The following is a 22,847-nucleotide window of genomic DNA, read 5'->3' as shown; positions in this document are numbered from 1 at the left end:
GCCATAGTAGGGTCTGGAAATTGTATTCCGATTGCCAGCGTTGGATTTACTGGCTACTACTTCGGATGCTCTGAAGTACGTAAATTCCTCATCAGTAACATTGTTTAATTTTGTGGGGAAAATTATTTCTGAGAGAGCAACTCTCCAATCTCCGTCTAAAGCTATTTCTTCTTTACAAAAATTTCTAAAACTGGCCAAAGTGTTGTCTGGGAAATAATCCATTGATGCTGTGGAAATCAAATGTACAGTAAACTCATCACTGCCCATTTTCGTTATAATCAGCTTTGTTTCCAATTAAACTAAGTTCTTTTTCATAAAATTTTCCGCTAATTTCTTCCTTTTCCGCATCAATGAGACTGTATGTTGGAGGGTTTACAGTAGGAATGGCAACTATTTCAAAAACTTCGTCTGTAAAAATCTGTTTGTAACCTTTTCTAAAAGGAAAGTCAGTCTTCGCTATTCGCACATAGTCACCAACATAAAATTTTGGTTTCTGTACCAACTTCGATGAACTGTTTGCAATTAATGAAACTAAAGCAGGTACATGTTTTCTTGTGACCTTGTTTGGAGCCAATTTTGTTACTCTATTAACGCGTGAGTTAATCGTTTGAACAAAACTTTGTAATTTTTCAATATAACTGTAAGTCCATTCAAACTCCAAGTATTTGTACATAATACTTTTGAGCGATCGAATGTTTCTTTCGGCAAACGCTGATTTTTTCACTGTGAGTGTTGTATTTCATGATTTCTCGTTTAGTACATAACTTTTCGAACTCTCCTTTAAACTCGGTGCCTTTGTCAACCCAAACTTTTTTTGGTTGTTTTGTTTTGATCATTTTTTTGAAAGCTTCGGTTGTTTCCTTAGCATATTTGGTCTTCAGGGGTTCCACTCGTAAGTAGCGAGAGAGACAATCGACAGCAACTAACAAATATTGTACCCCTCGGTTATATTTAGCCAATTTATCAACATAAGCCAAGTCAAGAGACCAAATTTCGTTGATATCGTTAACAATCACTTTTAGCCGAGGATATGTTTTACGAAACAATCCATACTTTGTATGTGATGATTGAGATCTCAGAAATTTTTTAACTTTTTTTGGTGATAGTTGACTAGCATTTGTTAAATTTTTAACGCTACCAAATGCAGCTGGACCTTTCGTGTAGAGTAATTTGAGTTTCTTTTCTTCACTGATAGTAGGATTTCCATTCTTTTGTTGACGTCGTCGCAAACGATTCTTTACTGCTTTCATAGTTTTTGTCATCGTCGTCGTTGGTGGTGCGGAAAAATTCTTTTTTCTGGGTTTTTCTTTTGTCGGATTGCTTGGTTTTGGGTTTGAGAGTTGTCGATCGAGTCTTCGAAGAGGAGGGTTTAGATCTCTTCGAGTACTCAGTTGTCGGGTTGTCGTCGGAGACGAAGGAGGAAGAAGTTGAGGGCTTAGCTGCTTCGCTCTTAAGCGAGCGGAGAATCTGTTTGGCATAAGTGTTGGACACTAAGCTAGGATCAAGATTCAGTTCTTTCAAAATTTGTATATAAAAAACACCTTCAAGTTTTTTTGTGTTTTGCTGTGTATCGTACAAAAAAGATTCAATTTTAACGAGTGTTGGTTTTCCTTGAATTAAAACATATCCGTCAACGTCTAAAGTCAAGGATTCAACTTTGAACAACTGCTTTAGCACGATGTTTGCCCTTTCCAATTTATTAGCTTCCAATAGCTCTTGAATGGATTTCGAAACCCTTCAGCGGTTTTTCCATTACTTTTTTCATCGTTTTTTTCTGTTCTCTTTGAGCTTGTCTGCTGCAGTGAATTGTATGATTCAAAATTTTTTTCTGTTTCATCATCACCATCATCACTGAAATTAGTAAGTGCAGATAAATTTCTTTTTCGAAGATTTGGTACTACATTATTAGGGGTTAAAGGAATAGGAGATGTTGGGTTTAATGGTGCTGGAGAGTCACGGCTGATATTTCGTTCTCGAAATCGTTGTATGTAATTGAGTTGAGATGATTTGTCGTTAATTAATGGATTATGAAGGATTTGAGATTGTGGTGCAGTTTTTTCATCTGGAGCATATGTTTTTCGAGGAATGAGGATGAATTCTTCAGCATACATGCCTGAGGTTCTAGTTTTTCAGGTAAATGTAACACGATTCTCCGATTGATTTAACCAGTGAAATAATGTTTGCCAAAACTTTTCGTTTTTCTCGGATACTAAACTTAGGGTCAACAATTTTTCCAAATGGTATTTTCTTACTCTCGATGAAACTTTTGTTAGCTGGAACATGTCCCAGAAAAACATTCACAAAACAATCGCAAAGAAATCTAATAAAATTTGAATCAGCTCCTGTCAAAATTGATCTACAATGGCGACTATTGAGCATTTGCTTCAATATACATAATTCTTTCTCTTTCATTTTCAAGAGATGTGATAACTGCTTTTGAGGATGGTAAATAGAAAATGGTTGGTGATGGTGGAACTATGTTTGACGAATAACGAAGACATTCTGAAGTTTTGGGATCCAAGTCTATCAACAGATGACCGAAATCTTCTTTCGTTGCCAACTGATACGCATGACGGAGGAATTTTGCATTATTCAACTGTCTGCCTAAATAATCAATTTGTTGTATGTCTCGAGGTGATTTGAACAAAATTAAGTGAGTTGTATTCAAATCTATTGTGCGTGATTGCTTACTTTGCTGAAATAAATTCTGCTTGACATAAATAACATGAACATTTTTATGTCGGCCTGCTGTAGCTAATTTAACAAAATCTTTTTCATTAAAAATTTCTTCACAGGTATCATCGAAGACAATCATACAATCCCGTAAGTTATTAACAATTTCAAAGCTGGACAATTTTATAAATTCAATATCAAATTTGTTGTTAGAAACAAAGGAACGGTATTTGGGTTGATCGTGAAGATAAAAATAAAATATCTTGTTATATGATGGATAGAATGTACCTTTGAGAAACATTTGAAAAATTAAATCAGTTTTGCCAGATCCCGAGGGACCTGAAACGGACATAAACAGACGATCTTTTGTTGAAATGATCTTATTCATTATTATAACTTGGGATTGGGTAACATGTAACCAACTGTACTGGATAGTATTGAAAGCCAAATGGCAGTCTCGTCACAACTAAGATTGTAAAAAGACAATTTTGAAATAGATAAAGAGAGCAAAATGAAAATGAAACAGACTTGTGTGAAAAAGACAACTTCTGCAGACGGAAGAGAAACAGAATTACAAAATTTCCAAGATCTGTTTTCGTGAGATAAAGACTGTTCGGCACCACCAATGTCTACAAAGTCGCAATCATTGTTCTCAACAGTGGTGGTTTCTTCAATTTCCATGTTTACTGGAAGACTTTTTTTGCTTATTTGTATCAAGGTTGATAGTTACAACTGCATACCAATCGCCTTTTTTTCTCTCTGATCTATTGCCGTTTGGTTTGTATTTTATTATATATCTTGCTATGTTTTTGTCTGTCAGAAGTATCCGAACAATTTTTTCTACGTTTCCGGTACTGATTTCGTCTAATAACTCTTTTGGTAAATTCTCACCTGTTAAACTCACATTTTGTGTGTTTTCTTTTGGCAAAAATATTTTTTTGAAATTTTGAATTTTCAAACACGACATGTTAGCAACTAGTAATCACACAAGATCAAAAGAAAATGAAGACAATCAATAAATATATTTATTATGATTCACAAAACTTGGTATATGTATGTGATTCGTCATTTCGGTTCAACAGGCAAATCAACTCCTCGTTCAATGAAGAAAAACTCATATTTTGTGAATTTGTCATGGTTACAATTAGATTTGAACTTTACAACAAAATGAGCAGCAACTCTGATAGTGGCTTGAACTAAATGTATTTCCTCAACGTTATCAGTTTTGACTAATTCTTTCAGTTCAGCTGGAAGCTGATGGTCATGCAAATGGATTTGTCTTCTCTCTCCCAGCTGAGGTTGCAGCCCTTCCAGGTTGAGATTGAACAACGGAATTGACTGGCGAAATTCCTGGAGTCTGGACATTGTACAGTTGAAAGTAGTCAAGAACTGTAAAAAATTTCCGTAAATTGTCGATTTCGATATCGTTCAGTGTAATTTGTTCGAGTTTTTGCAGGAGAGGTTTTCCTCGACAATCTAATATGCCTGTCCGCGTAAGAGTAACTTTAATTCTTGGTGTTGAATTGTTTTCAGGACTCTGATTAGTCATTGAAGCGTAAACCAACAAATTTGGAGATAAGGTTGTTTGCATCATTGGACAGTTCATTTTGTAACCAATCGAAAAAAACTTTGGATTTTCTACGGGTACAATGCTTTAATAATTGATGTGAGGGAAGTAAATGAGAATGTCGTTTGCAAATATGTTTTTCTTGACCCAATAACTGTTCAATCTTTGGGCAGCCAAAATCTTCCAAATTTGTCACGGGTAATTTCAAGTATTCAGCTAATAAAACAGATTTTTGTGTACCTTTAGCAAAAAAAATGGGAATTTGGGTTCCTCAAACGAATGCTGTCAAAAAGTATGAGTAAGGGTATTCACCTTCGTCCCAACGAAGCCCGTGTAGAAATTTAGATACCCAATTGTACGCTTTTTTCTCTTCTTTTGATAAATTGTTGAATTAGACTGGTGGCAGAAAATGAATTGTATCAATTGTATTAGCAGAGCAAACGGAAAGTTCCTTTATGATCAAAGGTTTCTTGCCACATTTAAATCCCTCAATATCTAAAATAATGAGATGATTGAAAAACAATTTTTTAGTTTTCTTTCTTTGGGTTAACATGACTTTCACTCAACATTCCAACAAACGAAATAACTTTGGTTTGAATGCTTTAAGAAATAAGCAAAACGCAATACCTGTCACGTGACCCAGGTAACAGTTTTTTATTGGACAATGCAAAACATATGTGTACCCAGGACCGGTATGATTTTTTTCTTGCAAATATCCTGCTGCGTCATGCAATATAGCATGTATTCTAAGAAATTTGAAATGTTTCAAGTGTTTGTCGAGCGACGAATTGTCTATTCCAATTAAACCACCATATGGTCTGTTTTTCAAAACAAAATCCAAATTAATATCAGCATCCAAATACAAACAAGTGGCTAAAAAATACTGAAATCTGACTGATTTGTCTGGATATTGTGATTTTAAGTCTATAAAAATTTCATGAATGAGTTTTAAATCGAAAGTTGAAATCATGTTTACTGAACTCAATATAATAAAAAGGGAATAATGAAAAGTATCAATTAAAACTTAACTTTCTCTTCAACAATAAATTTCACAAATAGCACATCAGTATCTACATCAAGTTTTCCATATCCACTTGTCAAAATATCCATTATTTTGCAAAAAGCGGCAGAATGGGGTCCATTAATTAAACTTTCAAATCTTTTCAAAGTTTCTGTATTCATCTCATCTGTTTGAACATGTCTGCTTTCTGTATGTTTCTTTGAAACTGAAGTCGAAATTCTTACGGATTTGTTTGACGTCGACGATGCAGCAGGCGTAACTGTATTATCAATTCGTTTCTGTCCCCCAACGGCCGGAGATTTCTTGCAAACGTTTTGATTTGGTGAAGTTTGTTTGTTAGATGATGTTGCAGAAAGCAATAAATTGGGTAAACGTTTTTTGATTGCAGTGAAATCTAACAAATCGAGATTGGCTGCAACAGGTTGTGCTGAATAAGTGAGAGCTATCTTAAGCTTGTCAAATAACTCACCGTTTCCTTTGACATCTTTAGCAGGAGAAATTAAGTATTTGAAGCAAGTGAAAATACAAGGAACACTGAAACATTTTTGGGAAGGAAAAAATTGGTTTAATTGTTCCTCTGAATCTACTTGAATCAATATATGGTAATGAATTTTTTTTTCATTCTCGACTGAAAAAGGGCAATATTCAGATTTGAAGTGGCTTCCAAAAGCATAATTTTTAAAAGTAGATAAATTAGGAATTTTTTCAGTGATAACAAATTTGAAATTTGGTTGAAATTTTTTGAAATAATCAGGTAACACAACTTCGAACATAGCTTCTGCCATTTTGTAAAGGAAAATTAATTCGAGTCGTGCTTGAAATCGTTTGTGTTCGAGGAAAGTTGAGATTTCCTGGCTCGTTTACAGTTAGATTGTGGTTTGTCTTTGTTTTCAACAGTATCAGAAATTTCACTTGTTTGCGCTCGGATTGACTTTCCCGATTTTAGTAATTATGAAAATTCTTCGCTGCTTAAGGAAAGTCTTTGTACACATTCAAATTCAGCGCCTTCAGTTGCTTTTTTGAAAACTTTCAGGAATACTTAAGTTCCAGTTTGGTCATATGTTTTCAATGTAGCACGCACTAGTCTTTTACTGTTTTCCGAAATATCGAAATAGCAATCGCCAAAATCTTTATCTGCATTTGCTGTGGTGCTTGTTTTGGTTTTATTCATTGTAACGAGTAAATTTTCAAAGTAACTTGATTCAAAACTGAATAGAAAGAAATGAATGGTTCCGATTGATTGTTTATGTCTGCAAAAGAAAGCGTTGTATCTATTTTAATTTATATACACATGTACTTTATATCGCAAAGATATTGGATTGCAATTTAGTTCAAATGGATAAGTCTTTTGTGCATGTACAACTGATAAGAATTTTAATGGGTGTTAAAGGTCACAATGTTTAAACTTTGTTTTTGAAACAAGCTATTTGTTTGAATGCAATTTAGATAAACATAGAATACCACGCAAGGTAACATAAATATTTTACACGCCCTCCCTTATTAAACTGATTAAAAACTACATAGGAGGTCTTGAAATTTCTAATTTTAGAAGAACCAATCCCTATTTTAATATCTTGAGGCGTTTTCACAATTCATTTCAGTTTCATTTCTCTCCGCGTTACGTTTGTCATTTTCTTCCAACTTTTCTTCAAAAATGCCTTGTTATATTATTGCCGGATATTCCAATCACGAAAGAACCATTTTTTATGAAACCGTTCACGGTAATTTTGTAGCAATAATTAACGAAGAAAAAAGTTTCAATTCTGATGAGTGGACTTGTACTCATCACGTTATGATTCCCAAAAATTTTTTACATTTATTCCGTAACTTTTCCTTAAAAATTTCAAAGAAAGACGAAGAACTGAAATAAAGTATTTGAGTTACCTTACAAATTCTGGTAAATATGCGGATCCTGACGAGCCTCTTGCTCTTCAGGTTGATATTTCAACTTTATCAAAACCAGTAAAAAAATTTTTGTATAAATACGATTGTGATGTTACTCCGATGTGTGAAAACCAGTTAGAATACTTTAAAGAAATTGAATTTTTTGATCGTTTATGGGGAATGGAACAGATTGAATCACCATCAGTAGTTACCCCGAAAGCTGATCCTTCCCCTGTAGTATCACCATGGCTTGACGAACCGGGTTGCTCAACTCCAAAGCGTACCCCTGAGGCTACTGTGAGCAACCACATGGAAAACTTAACCCCTTCTCTCTGTCTAGCGCCAAAGAAAAAAAGGAAGTTAACAACACTAGAGAAAGCGCAGGAGTATTTGGACCTTATATCACTTTGAAACTGAGGTTGAGTTTTATTGATTTTTGTTTGTATTTATTGTGTATAATAATTTAACTTTAAAATTGAGTTTGAGTTTGTATCTTGTATTTGTTCATTAATTATCACACGATTGGGTTCTGATTAAAAATTTATTTCAAAAGCTTTTAAAAATTGAAGTTTAAAAAATCATTTATTTTTAATAAATTGACTATTTTTTTTCAATTAAAAACAAAAAAAAATCGGTAAAATTTTCATTTTTTCCACAATTAGGATTTAATATATTAACATTGAAGTTCTTATTTACATTAGTGATCTTGAGAAAAAACTGAAAAGCATCCATATATATGCTAATTTTTAGAAAACAAGATTAAAAAAATCAATTTCGTTTTTTGAAAAAAGATAATTAACGTCAAAAAAAAACTGGAAAAAAATAATTTTGGATGAAAACTTATGTTGTCATATGTTTATTCAAATAGTTATCATACAAATTAAACGTAATGAAAAATAGTATAAAAGATGTTTAAAACCAACTTTTTGATAAAAATACTTATTTTTTTAATGTTTTTTAGTTAAAAATTTGATTTTTTAATTACAAAAAGGAAAAAAAAGCATTAATTTTTTTCTTTTTCTACAAATTGGAGTTACCATTTGATCATTGATACTGTTGTCTCCAAAAATGATCATATTGAAAAAAATACAAGTATTCATCATCATGCTAAATATTTGAGAAAAATAATAAAAATCAAACTTTTTAATTGATGACTCATCGTTTTTTCACTTTTCCGAAAAAATGCGATTTTCAACCAGAAGACGCAATTTTTTATTATGAGCAAGTGGTGTTGTTATGAAAGTGCATTGAGGGGCACGACTAATGAGATTGTGGGAGTAGATGTTTTTTCAATAGTCTTCGAGAAAAACGCTAATCCCCTTAATCCCCCCTAAAACAACAAACTCATTTCTCTTTACAGAAAAGTATTTTTTCGGACTTTTTTTTCAAATCGAAAGACAATTGAGACAAATTCATGATGACACGGACCGTGCAACCGCTCCGTGATTGACATCATTGATAGCAATGCGCCTGGAAAGTTAAAAAACTGTCATTTTTCAGTTTTTGCTTTACTTATTCATCATTTCAACTGTTTTTGATACTAATTTTGACATTTTTATAGGATATTCTGTCCCCATGACAACTGGGATATTTAGGATCTATCATGTGTTGTGACATGCTCAACTTTTATTCGCAATTTCGAAATTTTCATCAATTTATATTTTGAATTGATAAAATATAAAATTAAAACTTTTCTCTCTTGGCTCTAAAATCTTTTTGGATTAAAATTTAGCCCAAACTTGGTTGGCTTAGATTAATTTCTATCGTTTGTAATAATTATTAACGTTTCAAACAACAATTTATCTGTTTCGTCCAATCGAATTTGAGTTTGCCAGTTATGGCGGGAAATTCAAATCTAATTCAAATTTTGGCGGGAACTTTAATTCAAATTCAAAATTACGCGCGCAAAACACAAACCGTTTTCTCTGCAATTGGTAGACGAACAGTCATGCTTCCCATTTACTGTTGTTTCTGAGTGTAATTTGAGATCACTTGATTCTTTTTCTTTCTTAAAATCAATAGCTTAACTTATTTCAAAAAATGTTCAAATGCAATTTTTGTCCACTGAAATATGCAAATAAGAGCAATAGAAGTCGCCATGAGCGTGACAAACATTTTGTTGAAAAGGACTTATTGTTTATCGTACATATATTCTTCACACTCATGGTCAACTTGGAGGTGTTTGTGATTATTGTCATTTGGGATTTCATTCGCCCAAAAACTTATCAGCTCATTTACTAGCAACCCATGGTCTTCCTGTTATGAGAGCTGCCTCTGCTGATTTAGCCACTACAAGTGCCGCTGCTAATGCTGCTCTCGGTGATGTGCATGCTGTCGATGAAGACGAAATCAACGGCACCAATCTTCAAAAAAGTGAGTCTGCTTTTTTCGGTGTTCTTGAAACGTATGTGATCGGCGGAAACCAACCCATGGATGAAAATCAGCCGATTGACCTTTTGCAATTTATGCAAGAGAAAAAAGATGAAATTCAAAGTCTCATAATCGATCGAGTTGCAGAAGGACCTAGAAAAGTTCAGTTCAGCGCTAATTTAGGTTTGGTAAAACCTAAAGTAATAAATGATTCTAGTAAAACTGAGCACGACGAGCGGATTGACCTTTATGCAAACTCTGATATGAAACCTGTGATGAGCTTAGGATTAGAAGATGATGAGTTTTTTGAAATGGTCGAAAAAATGCAAGCAGTTTTGGAGACTTTTGCATCTTATGGAAGCGGTTGGGTTTTGCAACACGTAATTCAAGTTTTTGTTAAACTTGCAAAGTTTTCACCAATCCGTGGGTCATCTTATATTGACTTGCCTTTTCGAATTCGAATGTCCCAGAATTTGATAAACATTAGAAATCACGAAGATAATAATTGCTTCGAACTTTGCTTTACCGCTGCTTATAGTCTGAAGCATGGTGTTGACCTACTTCTAACTGATCAACAAAAAGCGAACCCAGCAGCTGCGCGGACACAACCTGATACATACACTGCTGAAAGTGCACACAAAGCCCAAGGTAATTTTGATTCACCCATGAGTTTCGCTTCAATTGGAAAATTTGAACAACTTAACGAAGTGCGGGTAAATGTGTTCCAGTACCACAAGGGAGATTTGTTGCCTATGTATATATCAAAACGACCAAACCAAGATAACAGCACCCAAACTGAAATATTTGACATGGACCTGCTTCTCTTGTATGAGCCTGCAAAGCATCACTATGTACCTATAATCGATTTGTTAAAGTTCATCTGCGAAATCAAAGGGTGTAAGTATCGCACAATTGCACGTTTATGTAGAAACTGCTTTCACATTAGTTGGAGTGATGAAACTCACGAGCAACACATCCAGTGTTGTAAGGATCATGAACCTGCTCTAGTAGTCATGCCTTCAGCAGAAAAAGGTACCAACAGATACGAGTTCAAAAACCTCCAGGCCTTGTGGTTTGTACCACTTGTGATTTATTTTGATTTTGAATCATTTCTGAAACCTGTAGATTCTTGTTCTGATAATCCATCGCGATCATCTACCCGAGTTGTACAAAAACACGAAGCTTGTGGGTATTCATTGGCTGTAATTGAACACGGAAATTCACAGCCCTACTTCTTTGACTATGACAGCTCTGATCAATGCATGAAAAAGTTTCTCAATCAGTTGCATCAATTAGCGAGAGAAATATATGATCAAAAGCGACGGTTTCCTCAATTTCTAGAAAGCCAAGAATCGTTGAACAAAGAAAACACATCAACATGTTGGATTTGCTGTATACATTTTACCAATGAGCACGAAAAATGTCTTGACCATTGCCATTTTTCTGGAAAATGTTTGGGATGGGCACATGAAAAATGCAACCTCGCAAGACGAACTGTAAATTTCACCCCAGTCATTGGACATAACATCCAGAACTATGACCTTCACCACATTTGTCTCGCATTGCATGAATGCGAGCCAACAAGTACAATGAGTGTTATACCTAGCACCGACGAAAAATATATATCGTTAAGCATTGGAGTCCTAATTAAAACTATAAAAAGGAAAAACGGATCTGAGCAAAAAGTTTTTGAATACCTCAGATTTATTGACTCATGCAAGTTTTTGAATTCTTCCCTGCAAAAATTGGTTGATAATCTACCAGCGGAAAAAATGTCAATTTTGAACAAGTATTTTGCAAACGAGACGGAGGAGCAACGGTGTCTGATACGACAAAAAGGTTTCTACCCTTATTCGTACATGACCGGAAGAGAAAAATTTGCAGAAAAAGAATTGCCTCCTTTGCAAAATTGGTCCGATGTTTTGAATGGAGGAAAAAATGCAGTTTCACAAGCGGATCTGGAACATGCAAAGAAAGTTTTTAGAGTGTTCAAATGTCAAAACTTGGAGGATTATCACAACTTGTATCTCAAGTGTGATACACTCCTTCTTGCTTGCGTCTTTGAAGAATTTCGACAAATTAGTCACCAAACTTATGGTCTGGACTGCGCGCACCATTTTAGTGCTTCAAACTTAGCTAGAGACGCCTTCAAACGTATCTGCAAAGACTCGAATGTTCAGCTTTTATCAGACCGCAGGCATCTCGAAATGGTCGAGAATATGATGCGAGGTGGTACTGCATCCGTGTTCCATAGTCGCTTTTTCAAAGCCAACAACAAAGAATGCCCCGACTTCAACCCAGATCAACCTAGCACCTACGGGTTTATGATCGATGCAAATAACCTCTATGGCGGCGTCATGCAAACGGAGAAATTACCGGTGCGTAACTTTGAGCTAATAGAGCATATAGAAGACGAGGTGATTGTGAACCAAATCCTCAACATGACTGAAGACTCTTTGATTGGATTTATATTGAAAGTTCATCTCGAGTATCCAGAAGAACTGCATGAGGATCATCAAGATTACCCTTTAGCTCCTACTAAAGAAAGTGTACCCCAGGATTGGTTGAGTCCCTACCAAACAAATTTACTCGAGCAGATGAAAAATCAAGACGTTGCAAGACGTTCAATTGGAAAGACCAAAAAGTTACTGCAGACGCTGCATGACAAGTCAAATTATACAATTCATTACAAACTATTGCAATTGTTTGTTAGGTTGGGACTTAAAGTTAAAAAAGTGCACCGTGTGCTGAAGTTTGAACAAGAAGCATGGTTAGAACCATACATCACATTGAACACGACTAAACGACAACAAGCTAGAAATAAATTTGAGGAGGATTTGTACAAACTACTGAACAATTGTGCTTATGGGAAAACATGCGAGTCGAAGCGCAAACGGATGCTTGTTCGGATAGTTAGAGATTATCATGCCGCTTTGCGAGAAATTAGTGCATTCGAATTTAAATCCTACAAAATTTTTGGAGAAAACTTGGCAGCGTTCACTTCGAATCCAACAAAAATTGTGGGAGCTAGTGTTCTTGAGTTAGCAAAGTTTCACATGTATAAATTTCATTACGATATAATGAAACCAAATTTTGAATGTCAACTATTGTATTCTGATACAGACAGTCTCCTGTACCAAGTCAAAAGTGAAGATTTATACCGAGAAATTTCCGAAAAAAGGAATATTTTGAATGAACTTGACTTGTCAAATTACCCGAAGAACCACCCTCTCTACGACCCGAAAAACAAAATGGTTGTTTTAAAATTCAAGGATGAGTTTCCAGGAGACATTATAACCGAGTTTATATCCCTCAAACCCAAGCTTTATTCCATTTTGTCCAGAGGTAGTTAATTTCTATTTGCCTTATTTGTGAGCACGAATTTCAAAAAATTTTGATTTTTTGTGATTTTTTTTTTCGGAAGGCAATTTTTATTTGTGGGCGAAAAAATGTAATTTTATCAAAAAAAAAGAAATTTGGAAAAAACTTTTTAGGCGAAAAAGTATAATTTTTTTGAAATTTTTTTTTTTGTGGGCGGTTTTTTTTTGTGGGCGAAATTTTTTTTTTTTTGGAAAAAAAAATTTTTTTTGTTCGAAAAAAAATTTCGGGCGAAAAAGTGTTTTTTGTTTTGAAAAAAAATTGGAAAAAACTTTTTAGGCGAAAAAAAATAATTTTTTTGAAAATTTTTGGTTTTTTTTTGTGGGCGATTTTTTTTTTTGTGTTGGTTGATTGTTGTTTTTTTTTAATGATGACTAATTTTTAAGGTCACACCTGGCCTTCATGTATTTTTTTTTGTTGCACCTGGCTTTCAAGTTAACATGATGTAGCTCTTAAAAAAACATCGTATTTGGTTTTTTTACCACCACACATTAGTGATCATCAAAAAATTGATTAGTAATCATATAAATAAAATTTTAGACTGCAGAAATATATCGGCGAAAGGTGTATCCAAAGCTGCTCAGAAGATGTTGAGTCATCAGCGATATCGAGACACCTTGACCTCTGGCTCGTTATTCAAAACTGAAAACAGTCGAATCGCATCCGAGTCACACAATCTGCAAACAGTGACTTCGACGAAAACATCGTTATCAGCTTTTGATGACAAACGCTACATCCTCGATGATGGTCAGCAGACTCTTCCCCACGGTCACAAAAACATCGTGGGTCAAACTGTGATTGGCATTGATGATAGTGATGACAACTCAGCCGCTGTTAATTCTGACCCAACTGACGATGACGATTTGGAAAAATGGATGTTATTTTTTGAAGATCGTCAACAGCCAGTGTCGTGGGATTGTGACGATTTCCTAAATGGGGTGGCTGAAGAATTCGCTAACACTCAAAACGTTGATTGGGACCATCCAGAAATTGATGATGAATACTTTGAGGATAGTTTTGCTGTTGAGAGCACACAACCACATCGCTCGCTTCGACAACTGATGGACCAGGTCAATAGCAGTTGGCAAACTCCAGACCCCGGTCTGATTCGGGCAGCAGAAACCAACGACAGTGATATTGATAGCGGGGATATCGCGGATCTGGAGGCCAATACTTCCGATGAGGACGAGTCGTCATTCTTCAACGATTCGTTTTTCGATTATGAAACAGTTGAAGTGGAAGAACCACGGTAAAAAAATCGACGAATAGATTAAAACACAAAAAAACACCACATTAACTTTTGTATAGTAAATAAAATTCAGTTATTTAATATGAGAATTGTCTGTACATAAAATTTGACCTACCGCTATTCCGTGTTTAGTGTGTATCTAAGATTTTGTTCAGCTTTGGAACTCAATTAATCTGGGATATAAACAATTTCATTTAAGCGATAGTGTCTTTAGCATACTTTTGTATGTATTTATTTGTATGTAATTTGAGTTTGAATCAAAGTTTTAAGAAGAATTGAGCAAACAGTCTATAGCGCAGTTAAACACTCCAGCTGGTTTCAGAACGAAGATTTGGCAAATCCTTTCCCGCACCAAACATGTAACCACAACGTTCAGTGGGAATACTCAATAATATACCGAAGTTTTACATGAGGACTATTAGGTATACAATTATACATGGTGACAATTAGGATTATTACATGGTGACCATTGCTGATCATTTAATACATGGTGACCATTATGATTTATACCTAATGGTCATCCATGTATGACAAACCCCCCCCCCCCCCCCGATCCTAACGCACTATATGCATACTACTTATGAGGGCACATCTATTTTTGAAAGCATTGGACAGAAGAAATGATTTGGAACTCGTTAAGTTAAAGCGAAAATTTTTCGATACAGATTTTTTTAATTAGTCTTTACCAAAGTTTTAATTATGTTATTGAAGCCCCAAACGAGGTGAGTATAAATTAATTATGAGATCATGTTTCAGTGGCGTCAGAGGAGCAACTTCGGGAGAAAGAACACTTTATCAAGCGACGTCCCACAGCTGTACACTTGGACATAGAGAAACACAAGTTGCGTCTTCTGCAAGGCAGAAGAGTGAACAGGTTAGCCAATAAATATACCAATTTCACTTCTCCATTGCAGCTCAAATTTTGATTAAATCTTGAGTAAACATCAAATAAAGGTTTATTTGTCAACAGAATGAAGCATTTTGCGCGCTGGGTTGTTACACAAATTTGTTATTTAATAATTCACTTGGTTACATAGGGAAGCTTATTGTTCATTTGATCCCAAAAGCTACGCAGTTTGTGCTCATTACCTTAAACGAGCTCCCAAGTTGGTTTGCGATTGTCTAATTTAAAATAAACGTACATTATAATCCCCATTTCAAAATAACAGAATTAACAACTGCGATATTGGATACTGCCTATGCTCAAACTGCGAGGTAAAAAAATAAGTGACAAAAAGAAACCCCTTGTGTTTTGAACTAACTGTGCAAAAACAGCGGGCCGTTGTTTGCTATTTGTACAGCAACAGGTTTTCTTTTTTAAAAATTGTTTTGCTCAACCTTTAAGCTTCGTTTTGATTAGTTTCTGTCCCCGCATAGGTGTTCGTCTGCGAGACTGCAGCCCACTATGGATCCAGGGCAGCCGGTGGTTGTGGTGGACTCCTGGAGTGAGGTCACCGAGGAGGAACTGAACATACAGCAGAATGTTCGCAAACTCAAGGTCAGTTCACCTGTCGTTTACATCTGTGATCGATTGAATCATGTTTTCAGAATGAATCTATGATAACTTCAGTTTATTATGATTATTTCCTTTTTACTGTAGGAGGCCTCTCTTTTTGGTAATATTGAATTGAAAAAGTGAGCTATCAGCTATAGCTACATATTAATGTTGGTATATAATAATGGTGCATACAGCTTGTCGGTCAAAACTATATAAATAGAGCTCTAATTGTAGTTACAAAGTTCCAGTTACAAAGTAGTAATTGGACCATTTTTCTGATTTCCAATAAGGAATGCAGGGGCGGATTTAGGGGGGGGGGACGCCCTTTCCTCAGCGATTCGGCCCCCTGCCGACCCAAAGGGTCCCCCTTTGGTACTTTTTTAGAAATCCATTCTTGGCCGACCGACCCTAAAATTTTTGAAAGGGGCCTTCGGCGCCCATATATACTAACTTTGAGGGGGAGCGCGCGCCAAAATAAACGCGATTTTTTTGTCAAAATTTTCCAAAAATTGCCCAAAAACGGCGTTTTTTCCAAATTTTTGCCTGAGGCGCAGAAAATTTGACAAAAACAGAGTCTTTTTAGTGCTTGAGGAGAGTTCGGAAAATCAATTTGGCCGAATCAAGAAAAAGGTTGTCAAGTGTTTTGAAAATCATCCCCCCCCCCCCCTCGAGAAAATCCTAGATCCGCCCCTGTAGGACTGTATACTCCTGACAGAATCCAAAAGAGCGATTTCTATGAATACATTAATAGCCTTAAGGGGAAAGGTTAACTTTATAAAGGCTTCTGAAAACGAACTCGTTATTTTATTGCTGTCTTGTTATTGCTGTCTCGTTGTGTTATTGCTGCCGTTGTTTTTTTGCTGTCTACTTAAGTTGAGTTCATGAAAAAATGAAGTTTTGCTGTCATTTTAGAAAAGCTACGACTCTCAGGCAATACGAGCCTCAACTTCTCTTACCAAAGCAGACTACGCGAAGCTCCTTCGTCCTCCTGGCAAACAACTCTTCGTGTACAAGAACGGAGAGGACTGTTCGCTCAAGGAGAACATAATTCCGATATATGCCAGCTGCATGGATGATGTGATACGAAGTGCCACAAATAAATTGAGGATGGGATTCGCCGCCAGAAAAGTGTACCGACCTGATGGCACACTGGTAATTTCGCTAATTTTTAAAAGCATCCGCTCAAACGAGCGTCAGATTCAAGGTTACCCCATTTGTAACACGAAAGTTCGAGGATTGGTGATGGCAAAGCTTTTTCCTTGATATGCATTTCTTCCTCAGGGGTTTTGGGGTTTTACCTGGGGTGGTTTTTTTCTACGCAAAATCAGGTATAACAAATAAACGTCAGATGGATTCGTGTGATTTCGGTTCTTAGCCAAAGTTTTTTTAATATAGTTTAGCGCTAATTACCAATCATTGTTATTTTTAGCTAGCCAAGAAAATTTTATATAAATAATGTTAAGTATGCAGTCAATTATCAATTTTTAAGAGTCGCTGGACATAGTTAAGACTCTTAAAAAGGTCGTGATGATTTTTTTTTGTTTTTTTTTTCAGGAAAAGTCATGAAGTTTGTTCAGGCTCAAATTTGATTTTTCTTGCGGTTTGACTTTTGATTGCTTCTCAGGTTCAGCTCATTACCTTTGTTAAAGAGAAGGAAAATTCCACTATCGAACAGCAAAAGTGTAAAGGTCACAAAACACTTGATCGAATTCTAATTTTAAGAATTAAATTTAATTAGCAGATTTCCCAGCGAAATGCAAATTGGGTTAGTTTTACCAAAAAAGTGTCAATAATAATATTTTCTAGACATTTGAAGAAGTTTCCTTACGAGACAAAACTGTTCACTGAATAGGCGCACAATTTGGTGTCTCTAGGTCACTGGAATCCAGAGACAAGTCTTCAAGTGTTTTCGAAAATGTTGGTGGATTCCGCTTACAAAATTTCCGCGTGCAACTACGTCTAATTCTGTTGGAATACGTACATTTTGTCAAAACAATAGTTCTTTCGCGGGTTTCCAACCAGCGAATATAGCTAGTTGTTCCGGAATCCGCAATTGCTAGTTGTTTCGGAATCCATGAACAAAATTAAAAATATTGGGTAACATGGTGGATGTACCCTAGTTGATTTCCCGGCAAGCTGTTTCTGGGATCATAATTTAGGAAACGCGCCAAGTAAGCAAAATCATTATTTAAGATTGCACAAAAATTGCACATTGCGTCAACGGTGTTATGTAGGTTAAAATCCTTCATTTAATTGCGCCATCACTGTGTAGTTAATCTCTTCATCCGATATCCTGAAACTCTCTGTAGATAATAATAGTTTGATGCGATATCCTGAGGATTTAGCAGTATAGATATTCAGCAGCTAAACCATGGCTTTCATCTGAAATCTTGAAATTTATCCTAAACTGTTTTGGAATGTTTTTGTTTCCTAATTCGAATCAAATTTTGGATTAAAATATCGCACTTAACCTTGAACTTAACTTCGAACTTACTAGTCTACTACTTAAATTTGAGGGTAAGTTGGCGAGAATTGAGATGGAACGGTAGCGGGGGGTAAGGCAACTGTTGGCACTAATCGGTATTGAACTCGCTGGTGGCCCACACCTGTCAAAGAAAAGATTTATTTTGAAGACGCTACTAAAATTTGTGAAATCCGCTTACTTTTAGTGTATTTAGCTTACAGTTGCGGATTGCGAAAGTTTGCCTTCTTTGGAGCGGTTTTGAGCAGTACCGTGTTTTAACTATTTGTTTGTAGAATCCAAAAGAGCAAAGAAGCTCAAAGAAAAATAGCAATGTTGCGGATTCTACGACAAATATGATTTTGGCCTGTTGCAGAATCCGCTTACAATTCTCAAAATGCACAGTTTGGCCTCGTAATATTAAAGCCATATATATTTTTTGGAAGTTCGAAAAATGATATTTGAAAAAAAAACATTCAGTTTTTTTTTTGCATTCATTTACTCGTTTCCAATTCTTTGTTGTTTATGTTTTAAGTTTAAGCTCTCTCCCTCACCCTAAAGCTTTAAAACATAGGAAGCAAACTTGAGGTCTGAGCATCCTTTGTTTTTTACACAACAGTTGCCTATACTTGTTGTCTGGGATTTGTTGACGCTTGTTTTGCGATGTTTGCTTCCCTTCTGAACTTAGATATTTTTATACAAGTGATATCACCTAGGAATGTCTTTGTCGATTTGGTATGTTTTTTACCTCATTTTTTTAACCACAGACTTACAATCTCTTGAGTTCTTTCCAACCCGTAGACATCTTCAAAAGCTCTGAACGAAGTTTGGGCAATAATTCGGTAATTTGCTGAAAAATCATTGGAGTGGTCAATTGGTATTGCCAATAACGTTTTATAGATTGGATAAAGACCATCGTCTGTTGCAATCCTAGTAATTTGCTTAGCTCATTTTCGGTAGCCACTAGAAATTTTATATCTTATTTTTACGCAGTGAAGACGTAAGAAACCCCCCTCCAATGCAAATTTTGATTTTCAAACAAAATTTTGTAAAAGCTTATGCATTTCTTTATTCATAGCTTTAAAGCGATGCTATTTTAAGAAGTGATTTATTAGTTTTTTAGTTGCTTTTTGATTTTTTATTTTATTCTTTTAATATTTTGTTCTTTTAAGATTTTTTCTTTGAAAATCGAAAAATGAAGTTTTTGTTTTCATTGCGTTCATTTGTCTGTTGGCTACATTTAGATTTGGATATCTTTAAGTATCTTCCCATTTGCAAAGAGGGTTATATTCGTTACTACTTAAAAAATACTTAACCATTGCTTAGTTCTTTATGGGGGGGGGGCAATTTATAACTAGGTACCACGAGGGATTTCTTTGTTCTTTTTCTCAGAAAAAAAGTCTTGAAAACATAAATTACTCTGTGTAATTGGTTTTCAATTTTTACACTTCCCAGTGGAATTAAAAGGCCTAAAAAATATTTTAACGTGTATTTTATGTTCCAAGTTCTAAATTTGCTTTTTTTTGAAAACCTGTTATGTTCATCTGTGATGTCCAATTAAAAAGATAAAAATTGAATTTTGAATCAAAATTGTTCAAGAAAATAATAAAATTTGCACCAATTTAAATTTTTATCAAACTATTTAAATATTTTTGTAGCAATTTAAATTTTTCTGATGTCTGTTTTTTAACAGTTTTTTTGCCATTCTTGGGTACTTTTTCGTATTTTGAAAAGAAAAAGTCAAAACCCTTTTTTCGGGTATATATATTTGCAACGCAAGATTATCAGCTTTTTAAAAATCTCAACTTTTTTGCTTTTTCCGTAGAAATGTGAAACTAATTGACATAAGTAAGCTGATTTTTCATATAATTTGTGTGGGCTCAAATGATACATTTGAATAAATTGAAGTTTAAATAAAAAGTTCAATGAATTCAATTTTTTTTTAAATATACATCATTGAGGTTCTTTGACGCTTTTTCAACTTTCTGATGGCGATATATTTTCTACAATTCTCGAGCTCCTTAATCTTTTCCCATGATTTTTCTCCCAATGAACTGTATCATTATAAGTGATCACTTAAAGATGAATTTAATATATTTATAGGGTCTTACGGTGTTTGGGCACCTAAATTTGACGGCGATTCAATTTGACACCTAAATTTGACGGCTTTTAACATAGATTCACTTGATGCTTCAATCACTAGTGAGAATTTTTTGACATTAATGAACTCATATGGGTTTCTCCAACGCAACTTTGAATCCACACGTGTTACATCTTCAAGTCAGTCTTGTATTGACTTTTTTTTACCAAGTCTTTATTGAACAAAATAAATACTTTAAAAACTGTAATCAGTGACCATTACTCAATTTTACTTGAAATTGATGACTTTAAAAGTAAAAATGACATTAAAACACAGAGCGTTTTCCGAAACATAAATCCATTGAAAAATGACAAAAACCTGGTGGATTTCCTTTTCTTACTACATGAAAAACTCAATAAAATGCAAAGTTCACTAAACGCTGATGAGCAGATAACTTACATTGTAAACAGCTTAACACAAATTTTAGATAAATTTTGCCCATTATCTCAGGTGAATAATAAAGCAAAACCAACTTGGATTACCCAGGATATTAAAAAGCAAATGCAAAAGAGAAACATGTTCTACAAAAAATGGATAATTGATCCAACTCCGACAAATTTAGAGAAATATAAATTGTCCCGAAATTTAACCACATCGCTAATAAGAAATTCGAAACTAAAATTTTACCAACAAAAAATCGAAAAATCGAGAAACAATTAATGTATTTTTCAGGCATATAACGATTTCATACAAAGCAAAACATCTGCCAAAATAGAAGTTGAAGCTGATGTCTTCAATCAGTTTTTCGCACAAATTGGTAATAAATTAAGTGGTAAAAAAGTCAATCATAAAATTGCCTTAAGGCATGTTAAATCTGTACCTAATTCAATGGTTTTTCAGGAAATAACAACAAAAGAAGTTTTTGATACAATTATTCTTATTAAAAATAAGGGGTCTTCAGGTCCGGATGGTATAAGTAATCAAATTTTGAAACTCTCGTCGACGGTTATTAGCGAACCTTTGTCAAAGTTATTTAATCAATGTATAAAGCAAGGAACGTACCCGAATGCATTAAAAATTGCAAAGGTGTTTCCGTTTTTTAAAGATGGTAATTGTCAACTACCAGAAAGCTATAGACCAATAAGTTTACTCAATTCGATAAGCAAGGTTTTTGAAAAGATCATTTTTGGCAAAATGTATAAGTTTCTAAGAAAATATCGAATTCTCATACCAGAGCAATACGGATTTCAACCTAAAAAAAGTTGCGCTGATGCTTTATTAGAATTTACCGAGTTCATTCGAGAAGTTATTGATAAACGCCGTTACGGTGAAACATTTTTCATCGATTTCCAAAAAGCTTTTGATACAATAAACCATGAGCTACTTATTCTTAAGTTAGATAAGTATGGAATAAGGGGTAAACTGAACAAACTTATCCGGAGTTATTTAACTGATCGCAAACAATATGTTGCTTTTGACCAAAAAGAATCTCGAATAGAACATTTAACATGTGGCGTTCCGCAGGGTTCTGTTTTAGGACCTCTGTTGTTTCTAATTTTTATTAATGATCTTCCGATTGTTTGTAATACAATTAAACCAGTTTTATATGCAGATGATACAACTTTATGTTATTCAGGTACAATAAGGACAAATAAATTTGAAAACGAAATGAAAAATATTGAAAAATGGATTGATTGTAATGGCCTGACAATCAACTGTAAAAAGATCGTTTTTATGAGTTTCGGTAAAAATGTTGAAATGATCAATGTATTTGGAGATAATTTTCAATCGAACTACCAATTGCCTGTTAAATATTTGGGATTAAAAATTGACAATAAACTGAGTTTTAAGCAACATATATGTGGCATTGTTAAAAAGTTATCAACTTTCTGTGGAATAGTTTACAAATGTCGTGAAGTTTTTCCGAAAGCAAGTCTTCTGTTGTTTTACAGAGCATAGGCTCAATCCGTAATTCTTATTTATGGCAATACATATAAAACACAACTCGATTCAATTTTAAAACTACAAAAACGCATCACGCGGGCTATATTCTTCAAACGCAAATTTGAACCAATAACCCAATATATGAGTGAAAACAAAATTTATTCAGTCTTTAATATGTTTCTGAAGTCTCTCTTCAAAGAATTATTTGAAATTTTGAGATGCCCCGATAAGAATAGTTTTTTTGAGTTTATCGAGCCTAGAAAAGCTTCCTCACACCCGCAGCAAGACTAAAAAACAAATTACAAATATAGCTTTTAAATCAAACGCCATGAAATTCTCTCTTAAACGTAGGCTAGCAATAGCATATAATTTTGTTTTTCAGAATAATTTACTTCCAAAAGATTTTTTCGAATTAAATAAATCAGAACTGAACCGTTTTCAGGAATCTTTTTTCCATAATTATATTTTTGATAATGAGTTCTTACACAAACTGCTCTTTAATTGATGCCCACTCTGGAGACTTTATGTCTCTGCTCTTTAAGTTCTCGAGGTGTCCCACTCGATGAGATGAAATTCTCTTTGGGTCACCCTCCATGCCTTATAATTGTATTCATTACTGTTGTAATGTAGATGGTAAATTAAATAATAAAAAAGTTAAATGAATTCAATTTTTTTTTAAATATACATCATTGAGGTTCTTTGACGCTTTTTCAATTTTCTGA

At 34.5% G+C, this 22,847-nt stretch overlaps 1 protein-coding gene across 2 annotated transcripts in view; it reads left to right on the top strand.

Moving 5' to 3' along the window:
• The window catches only part of LOC134839038 (doublecortin domain-containing protein 1-like), a 196,256-nt gene that overhangs the window by 162,171 nt on the left and 11,238 nt on the right, over positions 1-22,847 (top strand). For both annotated transcript variants that reach the window (XM_063854438.1, XM_063854437.1), the window contains exons 32-34: positions 14,899-15,016; positions 15,520-15,640; positions 16,553-16,792. In XM_063854438.1, coding sequence (XP_063710508.1) covers positions 14,899-15,016; positions 15,520-15,640; positions 16,553-16,792 — 479 coding nt within the window. The remainder of the gene's footprint in view (positions 1-14,898; positions 15,017-15,519; positions 15,641-16,552; positions 16,793-22,847) is intronic.

Source organism: Symsagittifera roscoffensis, chromosome 2 (genome assembly GCF_963678635.1).
Source record: "Symsagittifera roscoffensis chromosome 2, txSymRosc1.1, whole genome shotgun sequence".
NCBI lineage: Eukaryota > Metazoa > Xenacoelomorpha > Acoela > Convolutidae > Symsagittifera > Symsagittifera roscoffensis.
Note: the sequence above shows the minus strand (reverse complement) of the source record. Positions and strands in the feature narration are given on the sequence as shown.